At 40.4% G+C, this 25,835-nt stretch overlaps 1 protein-coding gene across 1 annotated transcript in view; it reads left to right on the top strand.

The window, feature by feature from the left end:
* Positions 1–25,835, top strand: part of PLA2G4F (phospholipase A2 group IVF) — a 222,540-nt gene that overhangs the window by 132,097 nt on the left and 64,608 nt on the right. Inside the window, exons 11-12 of the mRNA XM_053697916.1 lie at positions 7,320–7,455; positions 17,281–17,417. Of these exons, the coding sequence (XP_053553891.1) occupies positions 7,320–7,455; positions 17,281–17,417 (273 nt within the window). The remainder of the gene's footprint in view (positions 1–7,319; positions 7,456–17,280; positions 17,418–25,835) is intronic.

Below are 25,835 nucleotides of genomic sequence, written 5' to 3'. Positions count from 1 at the left end.
CCTGACATATTTTTCATATGTGTCCCTTTCTTTCATGTAATTGGCAAGAGTCCATGAGCTAGTGACGTATGGGATATACAATCCTACCAGGAGGGGCAAAGTTTCCCAAACCTGATCGGAACAGCCAATAGAATGCAAGCTCAATCTGATTGGCTGATTGGATCAGCCAATCTGATTGAACTTGAATCTGATTGGCTGATTCCATCAGCCAATCGGATTATTCCTACCTTAATTCCGATTGGCTCATAGAATCCTATCAGCCAATCGGAATTCGAGGGACGCCATCTTGGATGATGTCCCTTAAAGGAACCTTCATTCGTCGGGAGTTCGTCGTGGAGGAAGGATGTTCCGTGTCGGCGGGATGAAGATGGAGCCGGAAGAAAGAAGATTGAAGATGCCGCTTGATAGAACACTTCAGCCGGATGGAAGACCTTTTCAGCCCCCGCTTTGATGAAGACTTCAGCGGATGATGGACCTCTTCAGCCCCCGCTTGGATGAAGACTTCAGCCGGATGATGGACCTCTTGGATGAAGACATTGCCCAGATTGGATGAAGAATTCTGCTCGGCTGAGTGAAGACGACTCAAGGTAGGAAGATCTTCAGGGGGGTAGTGTTAGGTTTATTTAAGGGGGGTTTGGGTTAGATTAGGGGTGTGTGGGTGGTGGGTTTTAATGTTTGGGGGGGTTGTATTTTTATTTTACAGGCAAAAGAGCTGTTTTCTTTGGGGCATGCCCCGCAAAAGGCCCTTTTAAGGGCTGGTAAGGTAATAGAGCTGGTATCTTTTAAATGTAGAATAGGGTAGGGATTTTTTTTTATTTTGGGGGGCTTTGTTATTTTATTAGGGGGCTTAGAGTAGGTGTAATTAGCTAAAAATTGTTGTAATATTTTTATAATGTTTGTAAATTATTTTTTTATTTTTTGTACTTTAGTTAGTGTATTTATTTGTAGGTATTTGTATTTAATTTATTTAATTTATTTAATTTATTTAATGATAGTGTAGTGTTAGGTTTAATTGTAACTTAGGTTAGGATTTATTTTACAGGTAATTTTATATTTCTTTTAACTAGGTAGTTATTAAATAGTTAATAACTATTTAATAGCTATTGTACCTAGTTAAAATAAATACAAAGTTACCTGTAAAATAAATATAAACCCTAAAATAGCTACAATGTAATTATTAATTACATTGTAGCTATCTTAGGGTTTATTTTACAGGTAAGTATTTAGTTTTAAATAGGTTTCATTTATTTAATGATAGTGTAGTGTTAGGTGTAATTGTAACATAGGTTAGTTTTTATTTTACAGGTAAATTTCTCTTTATTTTAACTAGGTAGCTATTAAATAGTTAATAACTATTTAATAGCTATTGTACCTAGTTAAAATAAATTGAAAGTTGCCTGTAAAATAAAAATAAATCCTAAGATAGCTACAATATAATTATTATTTATGTTGTAGCTATATTAGGGTTTATTTTAAAGGTAAGTATTTAGTTTTAAATATTATTAATTTAGTTAATAAGAGAAATATTATTTAGATTTATTTAATTAATATTTAAGTTAGGGGGGTGTTAGGGTTAGTGTTAGACTTAGGTTTAGGGGTTAATAATTTTATTACAGTGGCGGCGGTGTAGGGGGGGCAGGATAGGTGTTAATAAGTTTAATATAGGTGGCGGCGGTATAGGGGGGGCAGGATAGGGGTTACTAGGTATAATGTAGGTGGGGGCGGTGTCCGGGTGCGGTGGTTTAGGGGTTAATACATTTATAAGAGTTGCGGCGGGGTCTAGGAGCGGCGGTTTAGGGGTTAATAACTTTATTTAGTTGCGGGGGCGCCGGTATAGGGGGTAGAACAGTGTAGTTTAGTGTTGGTGCTTAGTGACAGCTTATCAATAAAGCTGGGAAAAAGCCGAAGAGCAGCGAGATCGGATGAGTGATAACTCTCACAGTCCGCTGCTCATCGCCTCGTACTTGGTGCGCGGCTTTTTGACAGCTTTATTGATAACTTAGGCGAAATTTTTCAGGTCTGCGGCAGCGATGGTAGGCGAGCTTAGGCGGGCATATTGGGACGGCGAAGGCAGGTAAAGTAGACGGCTTGATAACTAGGCCTCTATATCTCCTAATGTCATTTGTATTAGTTGTCATGATAAACTTTTACATGCAGATAGTGTGTCCATCAGTAATAGTACATTGCCGGTTGCAGCTCCTTCAACTTCTAATGTACATGATATACCTATGAATTTTAAAGAATTTGTTACTGATTCTATTCAGAAGGCTTTGTCTGCATTTCCACCTTCTAATAGGCGTAAGAGGTCTTTTAAAACTTCTCATAAAGTTGATGAAATTTCAAATGACCGACAACATAATGAATTATCCACCTCTGATGAGGATCTATCTGATTCAGAAGATCCTTCCTCAGATATTGACACTGACAAATCTACTTATTTATTTAAAATGGAGTATATACCGTTCTTTGTTAATGCGTTAAGTGTTAATTACTTTGGATATTGAGGAAGCTAGTCCTCTTGATATTAAAACCAGTAAACGTTTAAATTCGGTTTTTAAACCTCCTGTGGTTACTCCAGAGGTTTTTCCTATTCCTGATGCTATTTCTGATATGATTTCTAAGGAATGGAATAAGCCGGGTACTCCTTTTAATCCTTCTGCAAGGTTTAAAAAATGGTATCCTTTACCAGCAATTTCAATAGAGTTTTAGGAAAAGATCCCCAAAGTTGATGGGGCTATTTCTACTCTTGCTAAACGAACCACTATCCCTATGGAAGATAGTACTTCCTTTAAATATCCTTTAGATAGGAAGCTTGAATCTTTTCTAAGGAAAGCCTATTTATATTTAGGTCATCTTCTTAGGCCTGCAATTTATTTGGCTGATGTTGCAGCAGCTTTAACTTTTTGGTTGGAGAATTTAGCGCAACAAGAATTGGATTCTGACTTATATAGCATTGTTCGTTTACTGCAACATGCTAATCATTTTATTTGTGATGCTATTTTTGATATTAACAAAATTGATGTTAGATCCATGTATTTAGCTATTTTAGCTAGAAGAGCTTTGTGGCTTAAATCTTGGAATACTGATATGACATCTAAGTCTAGATTACTATCTCTTTCTTTCCAATGAAATAATTGATTTGGTTCTCAGTTGGATTCTATTATTTCAACTGTTTCTGGGGGGAAGGGAGTTTTTTTGCCTCAGGATAAAAAAAACCTAAGGGTAAATCTAAGGCTTCTCATCGTTTTCGTTCCTTTCATCAAAATAAGGAACACAAACCTAATCCTTCCCCCAAGGAATCTGTTTCCAATTGGAAGCCTTCCTCAAATTGGAATAAATCCAAGCCTTTTAAGAAACCAAAGTCAGCCCCTAAGTCCGCATGAAAGTGCGGCCCTCATTCCAGCTCAGCTGGTAGGAGGTAGATTAAGGTTTTTCAAGGATGTTTGGGCAAATTCTGTCCAAAATCAATGGATTCAGAGCATTGTCTCTCAGAGGTACCGAATAGGATTTAGAGTAAGACCTCCTGTGAGAAGATTTTTTCTCTCATGCATCCCAGTAAATCCAGTAAAAGCCCAGGCTTTCCTGAAGTGTGTTTCAGACCTGGAGGTTTCAGGGGTAATCATGCTGGTTCCTTTTCAGGATCAAGGTCTGGGGTTTTATTCAAATCTTTTCATTGTCCCAAAGAAAGAAAATTCATTCAGACCAGTTCTGGATCTGAAAATTTTGAATAGTTATGTAAAAGTACCAACTTTCAAGATGGTGACTATAAGGACTATTCTGCCTTTTTTCAGCAAGGACATTATATGTCTACAATAGACTTGCAGGATGCTTACCTTCATATTTCGATTCATCCAGAACATTATCAGTTCCTGAGATTCTCTTTTCTAGACAAGCATTACCAATTTGTTGCTCTTCCATTTGGCCTAGCAACAGCTCCAAGAATCTTTTCAAAGGTTCTGGGTGCCCTACTCTCTGTAATCAGAGAACAGGGTATTGCGGTGTTTGACGATATCTTGGTACTAGCTCAGTCTTTACGTTCTGCAGAATCTCACACGAATCAGCTAGTGTTGTTTCTTCGAAAACATGGTTTGAGGATCAATTTACCAAAAAGTTTCTTGATTCCTCAGACAAGGGTCACCTTTTTAGGTTTCAAGATAGATTCAGTGTCCATGACTCTGTCTCTAACGGGCAAGAGACATTTGAAATTGGTTGCAGTATGTCGGCACCTTCAGTCTCAGTCATTCCCTTCAGTGGCTATGTACATGGAAGTTTTAGGCCTCATGACTGCAGCATCGGACACTATTCCTTTTGCTCGTTTTCACATGAGACCTCTCCAGTTTTGTATGCTGAATCAATGGTGCTGGGATTATTCAAAGATATCACAATTAATATCCTTAAATCCCAATGTTCGACACTCTCTGACATGGTGGTTTAACCTTTTGTTCGGCCAGCCTGGACTGTGATCACAACATATGCAAGTCTTTCAGGTTGGGGAGCTGTCTGGGGATCTCTGACAGCACAAGGGGTTTGGAAATCTCAAGAGGCGAGATTACCAATCATTATTTTAGAACTCAGACAGACAATATCACAACGGTGGCATATGTAAATCATCAGGGTGGGACTCACAGTCCCCAAGCTATGAAAGAAGTATCTCGGATACTTGTTTGGGTGGAATCCAGCTCCTGTCTAATTTCTGCGGTTCATATCCCAGGTGTAGACAATTGGGAGGCGGATTATCTCAGCCGTCAGACTTTACATCCAGGGGAGTGGTCTCTCCATTCGGATGTGTTTTCTCAGATTGTTCAGATGTGGGGTCTTCCAGAAATAGATCTGATGGCTTCTCATCTAAACAAGAAACTTTCCAGATACCTGTCCAGGTCCAGGGATTCTCAGGCGGAAGCAGTGGATGCGCTGACACTTCCTTGGTGTTATCAACCTGCTTATATCTTCTCGCCTCTAGTTCTTCTTCCAAGAGTGATCTCCAAAATCATCATGGAACAATCATTTGTGTTGCTGGTGGCTCCAGCATGGCCCCACAGGTTTTGGTATGCAGATCTTGTTCAGATGTCCAGTTGCCAACCTTGGCCACTTCCGTTAAGGCCGGACCTACTGTCTTAAGGTCCATTTTTCCATCAGGATCTCAAATCATTAAATTTGAAGGTATGGAAATTGAACGCTTAGTACTAAGTCATAGAGGTTTCTCTGACTCAGTGATTAATACTATGTTACAAGCTTGTAAATCTGTCTCTAGGAAGATTTATTATCGAGTTTGGAAGACTTACATTTCATGGTGTTCTTCTCATAAATTCTCTTGGCATTCTTTTAGAATTCCTAGAATTTTACAGTTTCTCCAGGATGGTTTGGATAGGGGTTTGTCTGCAAGTTCCTTGAAGGGACAAATCTCTGCTCTTTCTATTTTATTTCACAGAAAGATTGCTAATCTTCCTGATATTCACTGTTTTGTACAGGCTTCAGTTCGTATTAAGCCTGTCATTAAATCAATTTCTCCTCCTTGGAGTCTTAATTTGGTTTTGAGGGCATTACAGGCTCCTCCATTTGAGCCTATGCACTCTTTGGACGTTAAACTGCTTTCTTGGAAAGTGTTGTTCCTTTTGGCCATCTCTTCTGTTAGAAGAGTTTCTGAGCTTTCTGCTCTTTCTTGTGAATCTCCTTTTCTGATTTTTCTTCAGGATAAGGCGGTTTTGCGGACTTCATTTAAGTTTTTACCTAAGGTTGTGAATTCTAACAACATTAGTAGAGAAATTGTTGTCCCTTCCTTGTGTCCTAATTCTAAGAATTCTTTGGAAAGATCCTTACATTCTTTGGATGTGGTAAGAGCTTTGAAATATTATGTTGAAGCTACTAAAGATTTCAGGAAGACTTCTAGTCTATTTGTTATATTTTCTGGTCCTAGGAAAGGTCAGAAGGCCTCTGCTATTTCCTTGGCTTCTTGGTTAAAGCTTTTGATTCTTCAAGCTTATTTGGAGTCGAGTCAGGCCCCGCCTCAGAGAATTACAGCTCATTCTACTAGATCAGTCTCCACTTCGTGGGCTTTTAAGAATGAAGCTTCAGTTGATCAGATTTGCAAAGCAGCGACTTGGTCCTCTTTGCATACATTTACTAAATTCTACCGTTTTTATATATTTACTTCTTCAGAAGCAGTTTTTGGTAGAAAAGTTCTTAAGGGACAACTGTTTCAGTTTGATTCTTCTGCTGATGTTTTAAGTTTTTCTTTTCTTTATGAGAATATCTTATATTTTGGGTTGTGGATTAATTTTTCTGCATATGGCTGTTGTTTATTTTTATCCCTCCCTCTCTATTGACTCTTGCGTGGAGTTCCACATCTTGGGTATTGATATCCCATATGTCACTAGCTCATGGACTCTTGCCAATTACATGAAAGAAAACATAATTTATGTAAGAACTTACCTAATAAATTAATTTCTTTCATATTGGCAAGAGTCCATGAGGCCCACCCTTTTTATGGTGGTTATGATTTTTTTGTATAAAGCACAATTATTTCCAAATTCCTTTGTTGATGTTTTTTACTCCTTTCTTTATCACCCCACTACTTGGCTATTCGTTAAACTGAATTGTGGGTGTGGTGAGGGGTGTATTTATAGGCATTTTGAGGTTTGGGAAACTTTGCCCCTCCTGGTAGGATTGTATATCCTATACGTCACTAGCTCATGGACTCTTGCCAATATGAAAGAAATTAATTTATCAGGTAAGTTCTTACATAAATTATGTTTTTTAAAGCGGCAATATGGTCACCCTAACTATTACGCTAATAATAAATTTGATTCCAAATGCTGCAGACCTCAGCCATTTTTGGCATTTGCTTTACTAATAAATAATGAATGTCAATATGCTGCCCTTATCTACAAAATACACAATTAAAGTTCTTCTGCAGACATGATACTGGACTGGTCCTGAACAACACACATCCAGTAATTGGTAATTACATACATAGGCCGCTGGTGCTTGTATCATGGCCTTGTCCAGCTCAATGTGATGTCTTTTTGCAGGTTTTAACTATGTGTTTTATGCTTTTGCAGAGTTTAAATACAAAGATAAAATTATTTGTGTAATTAATTGTTGTAATGTGTTTAATTCCTTTAAAAAAAATTAACTTTTGTACAATTGGAAAAACAAATTCAGCACATCCTGAGATGCGAACCCCTCGCAAAGTGTTACTTTTCCCAAAATAAAACATTATGCTAGGGAAGTTTAAGTTGTTTTGGTTACGGATTTTGGAATATTGTGTTTAGATATTCACTAGGTCTGCAGTCACAAAGTTGTGTAATTTGTCAATCCAGTTTTCCTGAACTTGATCTGCGCCTGGGTTTTGAGCTGTCTGAGGGGGAGAGGGACTTCCTGAAGAAGAGAAAACCAATTGTAACAAAAGCTTTGAAGGAGGTTCTAGAGCTGAGCAAAGCTCCCAACTCTGATGAGGTTCGTATGCCCACTTCAGTGGTGGAAGATGCAGTAATATAGTTACAATGATCTGCAGACAGACTCTGATGCATATATATGTATGGAAACACTACTGTGTATATTTAACACAATTAGTTTGTAAAATGTCTCACATTCTTTTATAGTAACACAGTATGTGTCTTACTCTTGGGTGAGCCCTTGCACATTAATGTATAAAAGGCAGAAATCCTCTTACGGTCTGCAAGTATCCATCTAATATGTCAGCAGTCACTGATAGATTTAACAAAGGACCAGTAAACTCAGTAGATTTGCATAATCAACAAATGCAAGATAAAACAATGCAATAGCACTTAGGGGGATATTCATCAAAGGTCTGGCGGACCTTATCCAACAGTGTGGATCAGGTCTGCCAGACCTCGCTGAATGCGGAGAGCAATACGCTCTCCGTATTCAGCATTGCACCAGCAGCTCTTGTGAGCTGCTGGTGCAATGCCGCCCCCTGCAGATTCACGACAGCAGCAGGGAGGTGTAAATCAACCCGATCGTACTCGATCGGGTTGATTTTCGGTGATGTGTGTCTGTCTGCTCAGAGCAGGCGGATAGGTTATAGAGCAGCAGTCTTTAGACCACTGCTTCATAACTGCTGTTTCTGGCGAGCCTGCAGACATCGGGAGCTTGATAAATGGGCCCCTTAGTCTGAACTTCAAATAAGTAGTAGATTTTTTTCTGACAATTTTAAGTTATGTCTATTTCCACTCCCCCTGTATCATGTGACAGCCACAAGCCAATCACAGATGTATACACGTACCATGTGACAGCCATAAGCCAATCATAAATGCATATACGTTTATTCTGTGAATTCTTGCAGAAGATTTCCAGGAGCTCTAAGATAGCACTTTATAATTTATTACCATTCATGGAATAACATAAACACCACTCACAAAAGCACTTGATCAATTTTTCTCTATATAGAACACATATGATGATAATAAGACTCATGTAAGATGGTCAACAAACACACCCATTTGTTTTCTTTCACTTATTTTATCTTGTTTAATTTACACATGATTTTTAGACACACCACAAGGATTATAATACTTTGTTATAATAGATAGCAATATATTTTATTAATGCCAACCCCTGGCACTATAAAATGAGCCATAAATGTAAAAATGATGTACACTATTTCCACTTATAATAAACCCATACAATATTATTTGGGTGACATATAAGATGCTTATATAGATTGTGCATATCAATATACTTATCCCTATATGGTAGTAACTATTAATATTCTCTATTTTGTTCTCAATATTACAGCCCATTTTCTGACTAACCTTATTCTGTCCATCTATATATATAAACTTATTGTTTATACCCGGTTCGCAATAATCTTCATTAATAATCAGTCCCATAAATTGTATCTGATACAAGTATTCCATTCTAACAATAGACATATAACAAGGATGCTAAAGATACAATACGGATTGAGAGCACTCATGATGTCATAACAATGGACCACACAAGATTTTACGGCTATACATCCCGTGGAGGACGGCGCGCCTCATCCTTTTGATAAAGCTGTTAAGGCGAAACATGTCAAGGGCGGGTGGGAGTACATTGGGGCGCCTTTATTTGTTTTCAATCATTTCTCAGACCTAACCGCTAATTTAACGAGACAGATTAATAACAAACTATACTGCTGACAATTATATTAATCGTTCGATATTGCACTTTTGACGGATAATATATTTCCCAGCTCTACTTTACATATTACGGGTCTAAGAGCTTAGCAGTGTGTCAGGATTGGTACAATCTTGCCTTAGACACATTTGTCAACTGATACTACCAATTACCGCAACAAGTTCAACAGTTATAACAGCCTGATATTTTTGCTATTTATCATTTCAGACCTAATGCTAATAAATTAGCTGAAATACAAGCTGCTATTGGATAAAGTGCACAGGCACTTAATAGAGTATTAGAGACAAGGTATCTCACTTGTACTCAGTAGCGTTCAGTTTGTTACAAAATAGCAATTATTGCACAGTTTATATGCTGATATATTTAAAGGCAACATAATTTCAATATAATATGTTGCTGTAATATCTATTGATCAAATAGCAGTAACCGCCATTACTGAAACGTAATGTGTTTAACATCAGAGGTAATTTGAGCAAGCATTCTCATATTGACTATTGGGGAAATTATCTCACTAGCCTTCCTCTGTGTTAACAATTATGTTATTGATTCCTATGCAAACTGTAAAATTTTGTTTGCAGCATATTTATTGGAATGCACTGTCAGTATGTAGGAAAAACTTCATGTGATGTCAGAACAAAGTTTGGTGAACATGTAAGAGATACAAAAAACTATAAGAAAGATTCTACAGTTGCAAAACCTTTTAATAATGATCATTTTTCCAATGTTGCAGATATGTACAAATTATAGATGTGGCACCTAAGATAAAAATTAATTATATTGGATATTAAAATTGCAAACTAGATTCCCCCTTGGTATGAACCAAGATTGCAATATAAGTTACTTTATTGACAACTAGAACTCTGGTATTGTTTTTTCCACATCTATATTAGGTTTTTTTTGTATCTGGAATGTTTGTCATTCTGACTTATCACAGTGCCTATAGTCTCTGTCTTGTATATATGCTATTAGTATAGTTGTTTTTATCTGTGTATATATGGGTTAATTTCTGATAAGCTATAAAAAGAGAGTGTAACACAGGAGGGACCAGTCTGTAATTTAAAGGGATACTAAACCCAATTTTTTTCTTTCTTCTGTTATGTGTGATCAGTCCACGGGTCATCATTACTTCTGGGATATAACTCCTCCCCAACAGGAAATGCAAGAGGATTCACCCAGCAGAGCTGCATATAGCTCCTCCCCTCTACGTCAGTCCCAGTCATTCTCTTGCACCCAACGACTAGATAGGATGTGTGAGAGGACTATGGTGATTATACTTAGTTTTTATGACTTCAATCAAAAGTTTGTTATTTTAAAATAGCACCGGAGCGTGTTATTACTTCTCTGGCAGAGTTTGAGGAAGAATCTGTCAGAGTTTTTTACTATGATTTTAACCGGAGTAGTTAAGATCATATTGCTGTTCTCGGCCATCTGAGGGAGGTAAAGGCTTCAGATCAGGGGACAGCGGGCAGATGAATCTGCATTGAGGTATGTAGCAGTTTTTATTTTCTGAATGGAATTGATGAGAAAATCCTGCCATACCGTTAAAATGACATGTATGTATACACTTCAGTATTCTGGGGATGGTATTTCACCGGAACTACTCTGTTAAAGGTCACTAATCCTTTTTAATAACTATTTATCATGTTAAACGTTTTTGCTGGAATGTAGAATCGTTTACATTGCTGAGGTACTGTGTGAATAAATATTTGGGCATTATTTTCCACTTGGCAGTTTTTTTGCTTTAATTGTGACAGTTTCGTTTCTCTTCACTGCTGTGAGGGAGAGGGAGGGGCCGTTTTTGGCGCTCTTTGCTACGCATCAAAAAATACCAGTCAGTTACTTTTATATTTCCTGCATGATCCGGTTCATCTCTGATAGATCTCAGGGGTCTTCAAACTTCTTTGAAGGGAGGTAAATTCTCTCAGCAGAGCTGTGAGAATTCTTATAGTGACTGTGAATAAAAAACGTTGCTTTGTATTTTTTATGTCAAATTTAATTATTGTTATTTTACTAATGGGAACAAACCTTTGCTAAAAGTTTTGTGGTTTTAAAGTTTGATGCTATAACTGTTTTTCAGTTCATTATTTCAACTGTCATTTAATCGTTAGTACCTCTTTGAGGCACAGTACGTTTTTTGCTAAAAAAGATTATAACCAAGTTGTAAGTTTTTTTGCTAGTGTGTTAAACATGTCTGACTCAGAGGAAGATATCTGTGTCATTTGTTCCAATGCCAAGGTGGAGCCCAATAGAAATTTATGTACTAACTGTATTGATGCTACTTTAAATAAAAGTCAATCTGTACAATGTGAACAAATTTCACCAAACAGCGAGGGGAGAGTTATGCCGACTAACTCGCCTCACGCGGCAGTACCTGCATCTCCCGCCCGGGAGGTGCGTGATATTTTGGCGCCTAGTACATCTGGGCGGCCATTACAGATAACATTACAAGATATGGCTACTGTTATGACTGAAGTTTTGTCTAAATTACCAGACCTAAGAGGCAAGCGTGATCACTCTGGGGTGAGAACAGAGTGCGCTGACAATGCTAGGGCCATGTCTGATACTGCGTCACAGCTCGCAGAGCATGAGGACGGAGAGCTTCATTCTGTGGGTGACGGTTCTGATCCAAACAGATTGGACTCAGATATTTCAAATTTTAAATTTAAATTGGAGAACCTCCGTGTATTACTAGGGGAGGTCTTAGCAGCTCTCAACGATTGTAACACCGTGGCAATACCAGAGAAACTGTGTAGGTTGGATAAATACTTTGCGGTACCGGCGAGTACTGACGTTTTTCCTATACCTAAGAGACTAACTGAAATTGTTACTAAGGAGTGGGATAGACCCGGTGTGCCGTTCTCACCCCCTCCAATATTTAGAAAGATGTTTCCAATAGACGCCACCACTCGGGACTTATGGCAAACGGTCCCCAAGGTGGAGGGAGCAGTTTCTACTTTAGCTAAGCGTACCACTATCCCGGTGGAGGATAGCTGTGCTTTCTCAGATCCAATGGATAAAAAATTAGAGGGTTACCTTAAGAAAATGTTTGTTCAACAAGGTTTTATATTACAACCCCTTGCATGTATCGCGCCGATTACGGCTGCGGCAGCATTTTGGATTGAGTCGCTTGAAGAGAACCTTAGTTCATCTACGCTAGACGACATTACGGACAGGCTTAGAGTCCTTAAACTAGCTAATTCCTTCATTTCGGAGGCCGTAGTACATTTAACCAAACTTACGGCTAAGAACTCAGGATTCGCCATACAGGCACGTAGGGCGCTGTGGCTAAAATCCTGGTCAGCTGATGTTACTTCTAAGTCCAAATTACTTAATATACCTTTCAAGGGGCAGTCTTTATTTGGGCCCGGTTTGAAAGAGATTATCGCTGACATTACAGGAGGTAAGGGCCACGCCCTACCTCAAGACAAAGCCAAAGCTAAGGCTAGACAGTCTAATTTTCGTCCCTTTCGGAACTTCAAAACAGGAGCAGCATCAACCTCCACTGCACCAAAACAGGAAGGAGCTGTTGCTCGTTACAGGCAAGGCTGGAAGCCTAACCAGTCCTGGAACAAGAGCAAGCAGGCCAGGAAACCTGCTGCTGCCCCAAAGACAGCATGAACCGAGAGCCCCCGATCCGGGACCGGATCTAGTGGGGGGCAGACTCTCTCTCTTCGCCCAGGCCTGGGCAAGAGATGTTCAGGATCCCTGGGCACTAGAGATCATATCTCAGGGATACCTTCTAGACTTCAAATTATCTCCCCCAAGGGGGAGATTTCATCTGTCAAGGTTGTCAACAAACCAGATAAAGAAAGAAGCGTTTCTACGCTGCGTACAAGATCTGTTAATAATGGGAGTGATCCATCCGGTTCCGCGGTCGGAACAAGGACAAGGGTTCTACTCAAACCTGTTTGTGGTTCCCAAAAAAGAGGGAACTTTCAGGCCAATCTTAGATTTAAAGATTCTAAACAAATTCCTAAGAGTTCCATCGTTCAAAATGGAAACTATTCGGACAATCTTACCCATGATCCAAGAGGGTCAGTACATGACCACAGTGGATTTAAAGGATGCTTACCTTCACATACCGATCCACAAAGATCATCACCGGTATCTAAGGTTTGCCTTCTTAGACAGGCACTACCAGTTTGTAGCTCTTCCATTCGGATTGGCTACGGCTCCAAGAATCTTCACAAAGGTTCTGGGTGCCCTTCTGGCGGTACTAAGACCGCGAGGGATTTCGGTAGCTCCATACCTAGACGACATTCTAATACAAGCTTCAAGCTTTCAAACTGCCAAGTCTCATACAGAGTTAGTTCTGGCATTTCTAAGGTCGCATGGATGGAAAGTGAACGAAAAGAAGAGTTCTCTTTTTCCTCTCACAAGAGTTCCATTCTTGGGGACTCTTATAGATTCTGTAGAAATGAAGATTTACCTGACAGAGGACAGGTTAACAAAGCTTCAAAATGCATGCCGTGTCCTTCATTCCATTCAACACCCGTCAGTAGCTCAATGCATGGAGGTGATCGGCTTAATGGTAGCGGCAATGGACATAGTACCTTTTGCACGCCTACACCTCAGACCTCTGCAATTATGCATGCTAAGTCAGTGGAATGGGGATTACTCAGATTTGTCCCCTACTCTGAATCTGAATCAAGAGACCAGAAATTCTCTTCTATGGTGGCTTCATCGGCCACACCTGTCCAGGGGGATGCCATTCAGCAGGCCAGACTGGACAATTGTAACAACAGACGCCAGCCTACTAGGTTGGGGCGCTGTCTGGAATTCTCTGAAGGCTCAGGGACTATGGAATCAGGAGGAGAGTCTCCTTCCAATAAACATTCTGGAATTGAGGGCAGTTCTCAATGCCCTTCTAGCTTGGCCCCAATTAACAACTCGGGGGTTCATCAGGTTTCAGTCGGACAACATCACGACTGTAGCTTACATCAACCATCAGGGAGGGACAAGAAGCTCCCTAGCAATGGTGGAAGTATCAAAGATAATTCGCTGGGCAGAGTCTCACTCTTGCCACCTGTCAGCAATCCACATCCCGGGAGTGGAGAACTGGGAGGCGGATTTCTTGAGTCGCCAGACTTTTCATCCGGGGGAGTGGGAACTTCATCCGGAGGTCTTTGCCCAAATACTTCGACGTTGGGGCAAACCAGAGATAGATCTCATGGCGTCTCGCCAGAACGCCAAACTTCCTCGCTACGGGTCCAGATCCAGGGATCCGGGAGCGGTTCTGATAGATGCTTTGACAGCACCTTGGAACTTCGGGATGGCTTATGTGTTTCCACCCTTGCCGCTGCTTCCTCGATTGATTGCCAAAATCAAGCAGGAGAGAGCATCAGTGATTCTAATAGCGCCTGCATGGCCACGCAGGACTTGGTATGCAGATCTAGTGGACATGTCATCCTGTCCGCCTTGGTCTCTACCTCTAAGACAGGACCTTCTGATACAGGGTCCATTCAAACATCAAAATCTAACTTCTCTGAAGCTGACTGCTTGGAAATTGAACGTTTGATTTTATCAAAACGTGGTTTTTCTGAGTCGGTTATTGATACCCTGATACAGGCTAGGAAGCCTGTTACCAGAAAGATTTACCATAAAATATGGCGTAAATACCTATACTGGTGCGAATCCAAACATTACTCCTGGAGTAAGGTTAGGATCTCTAGGATATTGTCTTTTCTACAAGAAGGGTTAGAAAAGGGTTTATCAGCTAGTTCATTAAAGGGACAGATTTCAGCTCTGTCCATCTTGTTACACAGGCGTCTGTCAGAAAATCCAGACGTCCAGGCTTTTTGTCAGGCTTTGGCTAGGATCAAGCCTGTGTTTAAAGCTGTTGCTCCGCCATGGAGTTTAAACTTAGTTCTTAACGTTTTACAGGGTGTTCCATTTGAACCCCTTCATTCCATTGATATAAAATTGTTATCTTGGAAAGTTCTGTTTTTAATGGCTATTTCCTCGGCTCGAAGAGTCTCTGAGTTATCAGCCTTACATTGTGATTCTCCTTATCTGATTTTTCACTCAGACAAGGTAGTTCTGCGTACTAAACCTGGGTTCTTACCTAAGGTGGTCACTAACAGGAATATCAATCAAGAGATTGTTGTTCCATCCTTGTGTCCAAATCCTTCTTCAAAGAAGGAACGTCTTCTACACAATCTGGATGTAGTTCGTGCCCTCAAGTTCTACTTGCAGGCAACTAAAGATTTTCGCCAAACTTCTTCCCTGTTTGTCGTTTATTCTGGACAGAGGAGAGGTCAAAAAGCTTCTGCTACCTCTCTCTCTTTTTGGCTTCGTAGCATAATACGTTTAGCCTATGAGACTGCTGGTCAGCAGCCTCCTGAAAGAATTACAGCTCACTCCACTAGAGCTGTGGCTTCCACTTGGGCCTTTAAGAATGAGGCCTCTGTTGAACAGATTTGCAAGGCTGCAACTTGGTCTTCGCTTCATACTTTTTCCAAATTTTACAAATTTGACACTTTTGCTTCTTCGGAGGCTATTTTTGGGAGAAAGGTTCTTCAGGCAGTGGTTCCTTCTATATAATGAGCCTGCCTATCCCTCCCGTCATCCGTGTACTTTTGCTTTGGTATTGGTATCCCAGAAGTAATGATGACCCGTGGACTGATCACACATAACAGAAGAAAACATAATTTATGCTTACCTGATAAATTCCTTTCTTCTGTTGTGTGATCAGTCCACGGCCCGCCCTGTTTTAAGGCAGGTAAATATCTTTTAAATTATACTCCAGTCACCACTTCACCCTTGGTTACTCCTTTCTCGTTGATTCTTGGTCGAATGACTGGGACTGACGTAGAGGGGAGGAGCTATATGCAGCTCTGCTGGGTGAATCCTCTTGCATTTCCTGTTGGGGAGGAGTTATATCCCAGAAGTAATGATGACCCGTGGACTGATCACACAACAGAAGAAAGGAATTTATCAGGTAAGCATAAATTATGTTTTTATGATTCAGATAGAGCACGCACTTTTAAGCAACTTTAAAATTTGCTCCTAGTATCAATTTTTCTTAGTTTTCTTGCTATCTTTATTTTAAAAGCAGGAATGTAAATCTTAGGAGCTGGCCCATATTGGTGCCTGGGTTACGGTTGCTTATTGGTGGGTAAATGTAGCCTCAATAAGCAAGCGCTATCCAGGGTGCTGAACCTAACATGAGCTGGCTCCTAAGCTTTACATTCCTGCTTTTTAAATAAAGATAGCAAGAGAACGAAGAAAAATTGTTAAAAGGAGTAAATTAGAAAGTTGCTTAAATTAGCGTGCGCTATCTGAATCATAAAAGAAAAAAGTGGGTTTAGTATCCCTTTAAGCACCACTAGAGGGCATGACGTATAATATTTGTAATGATTTTTCAAAAAATGAATGTTTTTTTATCTTTATATAACACCTTGTAGTGCTGTATTCTTGAACTTTGTAAAGCCCACTATTGTAAACAAGAAGAGTTGTGGCCACTTTATTCTGGCTATATCTTGTCTTTCTCTTATTCTGATATTTCATCAAAACCAAACAGACTTGACAACTGCTCAAACAGACTTTGCATCCTTCTGTGAAAACCTTTTTACTCCAAAAAATATGTAGCTAAGGTTCCAGAGTTATTTATTATTAAGTTACATCTTATATTACTTGGTGTGTGGCTTCACCATGTCAACCATTGGAAAGTTGTCCAGTGATTTTTTTATTTTATTTTTTGCTTTTGTATAGGCTGCACCCGGGAGGAAGAGTCAACAGACTGGCACAGATACCAGTAAGCAATTACAGTAGCGTATGAGAGAAAACCAAATTTATACTTACATTTATTTATTCACATTTAGAGTTTTAGCAGACATATTGCTATGTTTCTATATTCCTGGGTTATATATATATATATATATATATATATATATATATATATATATATATATATATATATATATATACAGTATATATAAATGATGCCTGTAAGTAGAAAGCATGTTGTTTTTAGAGGAAGGGGAGGATCCTAATGCACATTATATTCAGGAAGCTTTAAGCTTCTACGAGGTGACAAGTGACTGCTTACCCAAGAGTATAACACTGCTGTTATGACTGTGAATCTATTTTATTGTTGGTATATATAACTTGATCATCTGAGCTTTCTTACCTTTTCAGCTTCCCGTAATTGCTGTTTTGGGCTCGGGAGGAGGAACACGAGCAATGGTATCATTTTATGGGAGCCTGTCTGGTCTGCAGGACCTCAAACTCCTAGACACCCTCACATATATCTCTGGAATATCTGGATCCACCTGGTACAGTCTTGCAATACTAAGAGTAACTGTTGCAATAAGTTGTAAATGTATATATGATGGTTCAGCTTAGTGAAGATTTGTTGCCATATTAGGAGAAAGAGCATAAAACTTTAGCCTAAAACTGCACCTTTTTGGTGGCTTTATGACTGCGCCTCTTCTTTTGTTCTGAACTTAGTACTACATATTACTTATTGCTCTCCAGACTCTGCTGGTTTGCTGCTTTGTGAACCTGCTGATATACATGTTAGTGTTGTGCACCCCAAACATATGCACATGATTTTTTTCACATGTCAATTTGTGTCAGCATCTCGATCTATAAGGTCTTTTTTGTGTGCATTGCTCATAGGGATGGGCAAATGTTTTGCAACATTCGAATAATTAAACTAATTTTAACACATTTGTTTGTTTCACATTTTGAGTGTTTGTACAACAATCTAACATTCGTTAAATGTAATAGTATTTCTAAGTCTTTCTTTAAATGTAATATTCAATTTGAATTTATCTAATAATTCAATTAGAATTATGCAATATTTGAATACGAAGAATTAGAATCTCTATTTCTCTTGTAAGGTGTATCCAGTCCACGGATCATCCATTACTTGTGGGATATTCTCATTCCCAACAGGAAGTTGCAAGAGGAAACCCACAGCAGAGCTTCAATATAGCTCCTCCCATAACTGTCATAACTAGTCATTCTCTTGCAACTCTCAACAAGCAAGGAGGTCGTAAGAGAGAGTGGTTAAATATAGCTAGTTTATTTTCTTCAATCAAAAGTTTGTTATTTTTAAATAGTACCGGAGTTGTGCTATTTTATCTCAGGCAGTAAATAGAAGAAGAATCTGCCTGAGGTTTCTATGATCTTAGCAGGTTGTAACTAAGATCCATTGCTGTTCTCACATATGTCTGAGGGGATTACACAGATGAGATAAAACTTCAGCGAGAGAATGGCGTGCAGTTTATTCTGCTATCAGGTATGTGCAGTTATAATTTTTTCTAGAGATGGAAAACACTAGAAAATGCTGCTGATACCGGATTAATGTAAGTTAAGCCTGAATACAGTGATTTAATAACGACTGGTATCATGCTTACTCCCAGGGGTAATACCCTTATGATATTTACAATATAAAACGTTTGCTGGCATGTTTAATCGTTTTTATATATACTTTGGTGATAAAACTTTATTGGGGCCTAGTTTTTTCCACATGGCTGGCTTAAATTTTGCCTAGAAACAGTTTCCTGAGGCTTTCCACTGTGTTACTATGAGTGGGAGGGGCCTATTTTAACGTTTTTTTTGTGCAGTTAAAATTCCAAACTGTGACATCCAGCTTCCCTCAGGAGTCCCCTGTATGCTATAGGACATCTCTAAAGGGCCCAAAGGCTTTCCAAAGTCGTTTATTGGGGAAGGTAGGGGCTACAGCTTGCTGTGGCAGTTGGTTGTGACTGTTAAAAAACGTCTATTTCGTTTTTTTGATCCGTTTTTTTAACTAAGGGGTTAATCATCCATTTGCAAGTGGGTGCAATGCTCTGCTAGTCTATTACATACACTGTAAAAATTTCGTTTGATTTACTGCATTTTTTCACTGTTTTTCACTGTTTTTCAAATTCTGACAAAATTTGTTTCTCTTAAAGGCACAGTACCATTTTTTATATTTGCTTGTTAACTTGATTTAAAGTGTTTTCCAAGCTTGCTAGTCTCATTGCTAGTCTGTATAAACATGTCTGACATAGAAGAAACTCCTTGTTCATTATGTTTAAAAGCCATGGTGGAACCCCCTCTTAGAATGTGTACCAAATGTACTGATTTCATTTTAGGCAATAAAGATCATTTTCTGTCTTTTAAAAAATGTTATCACCAGAGGAATCTGACAAGGGGGAAGTTATGCCGACTAACTTTCCCCACGTGTCAGACCCTTTGACTCCCGCTTAAGGGACTCACGCTCAAATGGCGCCAAGTACATCTAGGGCGCCCATAGCGTTTACTTTACAAGACATGGCGGCAGTCATGGATAATACACTGTCAGCGGTATTAGCCAGACTACCTGAATTTAGAGATAAGCGAGATAGCTCTGGGGTGAGACAAAATGCAGAGCATACTGACGCTTTAAGAACCATGTCTGATACTGCCTCACAATATGCAGAAGCTGAGGAAAGAGAGCTTCAGTCAGTGGGTGATGTTAATGACTCAAGAAGATACCTGATTCTAATATTTCTACATTTAAATTTAAGCTTGTACACCTCCGCGTGTTGCTTAGGGAGGTTTTAGCTGCTCTGAATGACTGTGATTCCATTGCAGTGCCAGAGAAATTGTGTAGACTGGATAAATACTTGCAGTGCCGGTGTGTACTGATGTTTTTCCAATACCTAAAAGGTTTACAAAAATTATTAATAAGGAATGGGATAGACCAGATGTGCCGTTCTCTTCCCCTCCTATTTTTAGAAAAATGTTTCCAATAGACGCTACCACACAGGACTTATGGCAGACAGTCCCTAAGGTGGAGGGAGCAGTTTCTACTCTAGCAAAGCGTACTACTATCCCTGTCGAGGACAGTTGTGCTTTTTTAGATCCAATGGATAAAAAATTAGAAGGTTACCTTAAGAAAATATTTATTCAACAAGGTTTTATCCTACAGCCCCTTGCATGCATTGCCCCTGTCACTGCTGCTGCGGCGTACTGGTTTGAGTCTCTGGAAGAGGCTTTACAGGTAGCGACTCCATTGGATGACATACTTGACAAACTTAGAGCACTTAAGCTAGCCAATTCTTTTATTTCTGATGCCATTGTTCATTTGACTAAACTAACGGCCAAGAATTCTGGTTTTGCTATACAGGCGTGCAGAGCGCTATGGCTTAAATCATGGTCAACTGACGTGACTTCAAAATCTAAGCTACTTAACACTACCTTCAAGGGGCAGACTCTATTCGGGCCTGGTTTGAAGGAGATTATTGCTGATATCACTGGAGGAAAAGGTCATGCCCTTCCTCAGGACAGGTCCAAATCTAGGGCCAAACAGTCTAATTTTCGTGCCTTTCAAAACTTCAAGGCAGGTGCGGCATCAACTTCCTCTAATAATAAACAAGAGGGAACTTTTGCTCAATCTAAGACGGTCTGGAGACCAAACCAGACCTGGGAAAAAGGTAAGCAGGTCAAAAAAGCCTGCTGCTGCCTCTAAGACCGCATGAAGGAACGGCCCCCTATCCGGTAACGGATCTAGTAGGGGGCAGACTTTCACTCTTCGCCCAGGCGTGGGCAAGAGATGTTCAGGATCCCTGGGCGTTGGAAATTATATCCCAGGGATATCTTCTGGACTTCAAAGCTTCCCCCCCAAAAGGGAGATTTCACCTTTCACAATTATCTGCACACCAGATAAAGAGAGAGGCATTCTTACACTGTGTACGAGACCTCCTAGTTATGGGAGTGAACAGGAACAGGGTTTTTACTCAAATCTGTTTGTGGTTCTCAAAAAGAGGGAACCTTCAGACCAATTTTGGATCTAAAGATCTTAAACAAATTCCTCAAAGTTCTGTCGTTCAAGATGGAAACTATTCGTACCATCCTACCACTGATCAAGGAGGGTCAATATATGACTACAGTGGATCTAAAGGATGCTTATCTTCACATTCCAATACACAAAGATCATCATCGGTTTCTCATGTTTGCCTTTCAAGACAGGCATTACCAGTTGTAGCTCTTCCCTTTGGATTAGCTACAGCCCCAAGAATCTTTACAAAGCTTCTAGGGTCGCTTATGGCGGTCCTAAGGCCGCGGGGCATAGCAGTAGCCCCTTATTTATACGACATCCTGATACAGGCGTCAAACTTCCAAATTGCCAAGTCTCATACGGACGTAGTACTGGCATTTATGAGGTCGCATGGGTGGAAAGTGAACGAGGAAAAGAGTTCTCTATCCCCACTCACAAGAGTTTCCTTTCTAGGGACTCTGATAGATTCTATAGAAATGAAAATTCACCTGACGGAGTCCAGGTTATCAAAGCTTCTAAATTCCTGCCGGGTTCTTCATTCCATTCCGCGCCCTTCGGTGGCTCAGTGTATGGAAGTAATCGGCTTAATGGTAGCGGCAATGGACATAGTGCCGTTTGCACGCTTACATCTCAGACCGCTGCAACTATGCATGCTCAGTCAGTGGAGCGGGGATTACACAGATTTGTCCCCTCAACTGAATCTGGACCAAGAGACCAGGGATTCTTTTCCCTGGTAGCTATCTCGGGTCCATCTGTCCAAAGGTATGACCTTTCGCAGGCCAGATTGGACAATTGTAACAACAAATGCCAGCCTTCTAGGTTGGGGTGCAGTCTGGAACTCCTTGAAGGCTCAGGGATCGTGGACTCAGGAGGAGTCTCTCCTTCCAATAAATATTCTGGAACTAAGAGCGATATTCAAGGCTCTTCAGGCTTGGCCTCAGTTAGCAACTCTGAGGTACATCAGATTTCAGTCGGACAACATCACGACTGTAGCTTACATCAACCATCAAGGGGGAACATGAAGTTCCCTAGAGATGTTAGAAGTTCAAAAATAATTCGCTGGGCAGAGATTCACTCTTGCCACCTATCAGCTATCCATATCCCAGGTGTAGAGCACTGGGAGGCGGATTTTCTAAGTCGTCAGACTTTTCATCCGGGAGAGTGGGAACTCCATCCGGAGGTATTTGCACAACTGATTCATCGTTGGGGCAAACCAGAACTGGATCTCATGGCGTCTCGCCAGAACGCCAAGCTTCCGTGTTATGGATCCAGGTCCAGGGATCCCAAGGCGACACTGATAGATGCTCTTGCAGCGCCCTGGTCTTTCAACCTGGCTTATGTGTTTCCACCGTTTCCTCTGCCCCCTCGACTGATTGCCAAGATCAAGCAGGAGAGAGCATCGGTGATTCTGATAGCACCTGCGTGGCCACGCAGGACCTGGTATGCAGATCTAGTGGACATGTCATCCTTTCCACCATGGTCTCTGCCTCAGAGACAGGACCTTCTATTTCGGGGTCCTTCCAACCATCCAAATCTAATTTCTCTGCGGCTGACTGCCTAGAGATTGAACGCTTGATTTTATCAAAGCGTGGCTTCTCCGAGTCAGTTATTGATACCTTAATACGGGCATGAAAGCCTGTCACCAGGAAAATTTACCATAAGGTATGGCGTAGATATCTTTATTGGTGTGAATCCAAGGGTTACTCATGGAGTAAGGTCAGGATTCCTAGGATATTATCTTTTCTCCAAGAAGGTTTGGAAAAAGGATTGTCAGCTAGTTAAGCGTCTGGCAGATGTTCCAGACGTTCAGGCATTTTGTCAGGCTTTAGTTAGAATCAAGCCTGTGTTTAAACCGGTTGCTCCACCATGGAGCTTAAACTTGGTTCTTAAGGTTCTTCAAGAAGTTCCGTTTGAACCTCTTCATTCCATGGATATCAAACTTTAATCTTGGAAAGTCCTTTTTTTGGTAGCTATTTCCTCGGCTCGTAGAGTCTCAGAGTTATCTGCCTTACAATGTGATTCTCCTTATCTGATTTTTCATACGGATAAGGTAGTCCTGCGTACCAAATCTGGGTTTTTACGTAAGGTGGTATCTAACAAGAATATCAATCAAGAGATTGTTGTTCCATCCTTGTGTTTCACAATCTGGACGTGGTCCGTGCTTTAAAGTTTTTACTTACAAGCTACTAAAGATTTTCGTCAAACATCTGCTTGGTTTGTTGTCTTCTCTGGACAGAGGAGAGATCAAAAGGCTTCGGCAACCTCTCCTTCTTTTTGGCTAAGAAGCTTAATCCGCTTAGCCTATGAGACTGCTGGACAGCAGCCTCCTGAAAGGATTACAGCTCATTCCACTAGAGCTGTGGCTTCCACTTGGGCCTTTAAAAATGAGGCTTCTTTTGAACGGATTTGCAAGGCAGCGACTTGGTCTTCGCTTCATACTTTTTCAAAATTTTGCAAATTTGATACTTTTGCTTCTTCGGAGGCTATATTTGGGAGAAAGATTTTACAGGCAGTGTTTCCTTCCATTTAAGTTCCTGCCTTGTCCCTCCCTTCATCCGTGTACTTTAGCTTTGGTATTGGTATCCCACAAGTAATGGATGATCCGGGGACTGGATACACCTTACAAGAGAAAACACAATTTATGCTTACCTGATAAATTTATTTCTCTTGTGGTGTATCCAGTCCACGGCCCGCCCTGTCATTTTAAGGCAGGTAATTTTTAAATTTAAACTACAGTAACAACTGCACCCTATGGTTCCTCCTTTCTCGGCTTGTTTTCGGTCGAATGACTGGCTATGACAGTTATGGGAGGAGCTATATTGCAGCTCTGCTGTGGGTTTCCTCTTGCAACTTCCTGTTGGGAATGAGAATATCCCACAAGTAATGGATGATCCGTGGACTGGATACACCACAAGAGAAATAAATTTATCAGGTAAGTATAAATTGTGTTATTTTTAATAGTATTTCTAATGCTCTCTTTAAATGTAATATTCCAATTATGCAATATTCGAAATAGAAACATTCAAATTGATATATTTGTATCTATTATGTATCCATTTACAAAATTCCCTACCACATAAACTATTGAACTTCTGAATAGTATTAGTTAAATTGAATGTTACATTGGAAATTTTGAATGTGGATATTCAATCTAATTATGAAAAATCAGAAATTAATATATATCAGTAGCTATGGCTTCAACTATCACCTCTTTGCTGATGATACTCATATCTACCTCTTCACCCCTGCACTCTCTCCTTCTGTCCTTTCCCACATCAGCGACTGCTTATCTGGCATTTATTCCTGGATGGCCTCTCACCACCTAAAAATCAACATCTCCAAGACTGAGCTTTTTCTAATACCCCCATATAATTCTACTCCAGTTTCCAACTTTACTATCACTGTTGGCAACACCACTATCCCCCCATCACCCCAGGTCCGCTGCCTAGGAGTTACACTTGACTCCAATCTGTCCTTCATACCCCACATCCAATTGCTCTCTTCATCCTGTCGCAACCATCTTCCTCCAAAATCCGTCCTTTTTTGAGTGCTGAAACTACTAAACAGCTAATCCATTCCCTAGTAATTTCCCGGCTTGACTACTGTAATAACCTACTAACTGGCCTTCCTCTCTCATACCTCTCCCCTCTTAAATCCATCCTAAATGCCTCTGCTAGGCTAATCCACCTCTCCCGACGTGCTGTATCTGCTGTACCCCTCTGTGAGTCCCTTCACTGGCTCCCCATTCACAGCAGAATTAAATTCAAAATACTCACTCTGACCTACAAATCCCTTACCAATGCAGCCCCCCCATACCTGTCCTCACTCATCAACAAATATATTCCAGCCCGTCCTCTAAGATCCAACAACAATCTACTCCTTGCCTCTTCTACCATCACCTCCTCTCATGCTAGACTACAGGACTTCTTTCGTGCGGCACCAACCCTCTGGAATGCACTTCCTCGAGCTGTCAGACTTTCGCCCAACCTCTCTCCCTTGTTCAGGGAAGCCTATCACTAAATCAGTAACTAATGAATTCCACTGGCCTAATAGTTACCCTCATCTAACTCCACACTAACATCATTGCCACCTTTGCAGTCCCCACCTCCTGTTTCTCACCATCCTACCGATCTAGATTGTAAGTTCCCATGGGAACAGGGCCCCCAATTCCCCATGTATTTGTTTGTTAAATTTTGTCTGGGGTCTCATATTGTACTGTCCTTTTATCTTTGTTACCCATGGACAGCGCTGCCGAATCTGTTGGCGCTTTATAAATAATTATATATACAGGGAGTGCAGAATTATTAGGCAAATGAGTACTTTGACCACATCATCCTCTTTATGCATGTTGTCTTACTCCAAGCTGTATAGGCTCGAAAGCCTACTACCAATTAAGCATATTAGGTGATGTGCATCTCTGTAATGAGAAGGGGTGTGGTCTAATGACATCAACACCCTATATCAGGTGTGCATAATTATTAGGCAACTTCCTTTCCTTTGGCAAAATGGGTCAAAAGAAGGACTTGACAGGCTCAGAAAAGTCAAAAATAGTGAGATATCTTGCAGAGGGATGCAGCACTCTTAAAATTGCAAAGCTTCTGAAGCATGATCATCGAACAATCAAGCGTTTCATTCAAAATAGTCAACAGGGTCGCAAGAAGCGTGTGGAAAAACCAAGGCGCAAAATAACTGCCCATGAACTGAGAAAAGTCAAGCGTGCAGCTGCCAAGATGCCACTTGCCACCAGTTTGGCCATATTTCAGAGCTGCAACATCACTGGAGTGCCCAAAAGCACAAGGTGTGCAATACTCAGAGACATGGCCAAGGTAAGAAAGGCTGAAAGACGACCACCACTGAACAAGACACACAAGCTGAAACGTCAAGACTGGGCCAAGAAATATCTCAAGACTGATTTTTCTAAGGTTTTATGGACTGATGA

This window comes from Bombina bombina, chromosome 1, assembly GCF_027579735.1.
Source record: "Bombina bombina isolate aBomBom1 chromosome 1, aBomBom1.pri, whole genome shotgun sequence".
Classification (NCBI taxonomy): Eukaryota; Metazoa; Chordata; class Amphibia; order Anura; family Bombinatoridae; genus Bombina; species Bombina bombina.
This window is presented reverse-complemented; position numbering and strand designations above follow the sequence as displayed.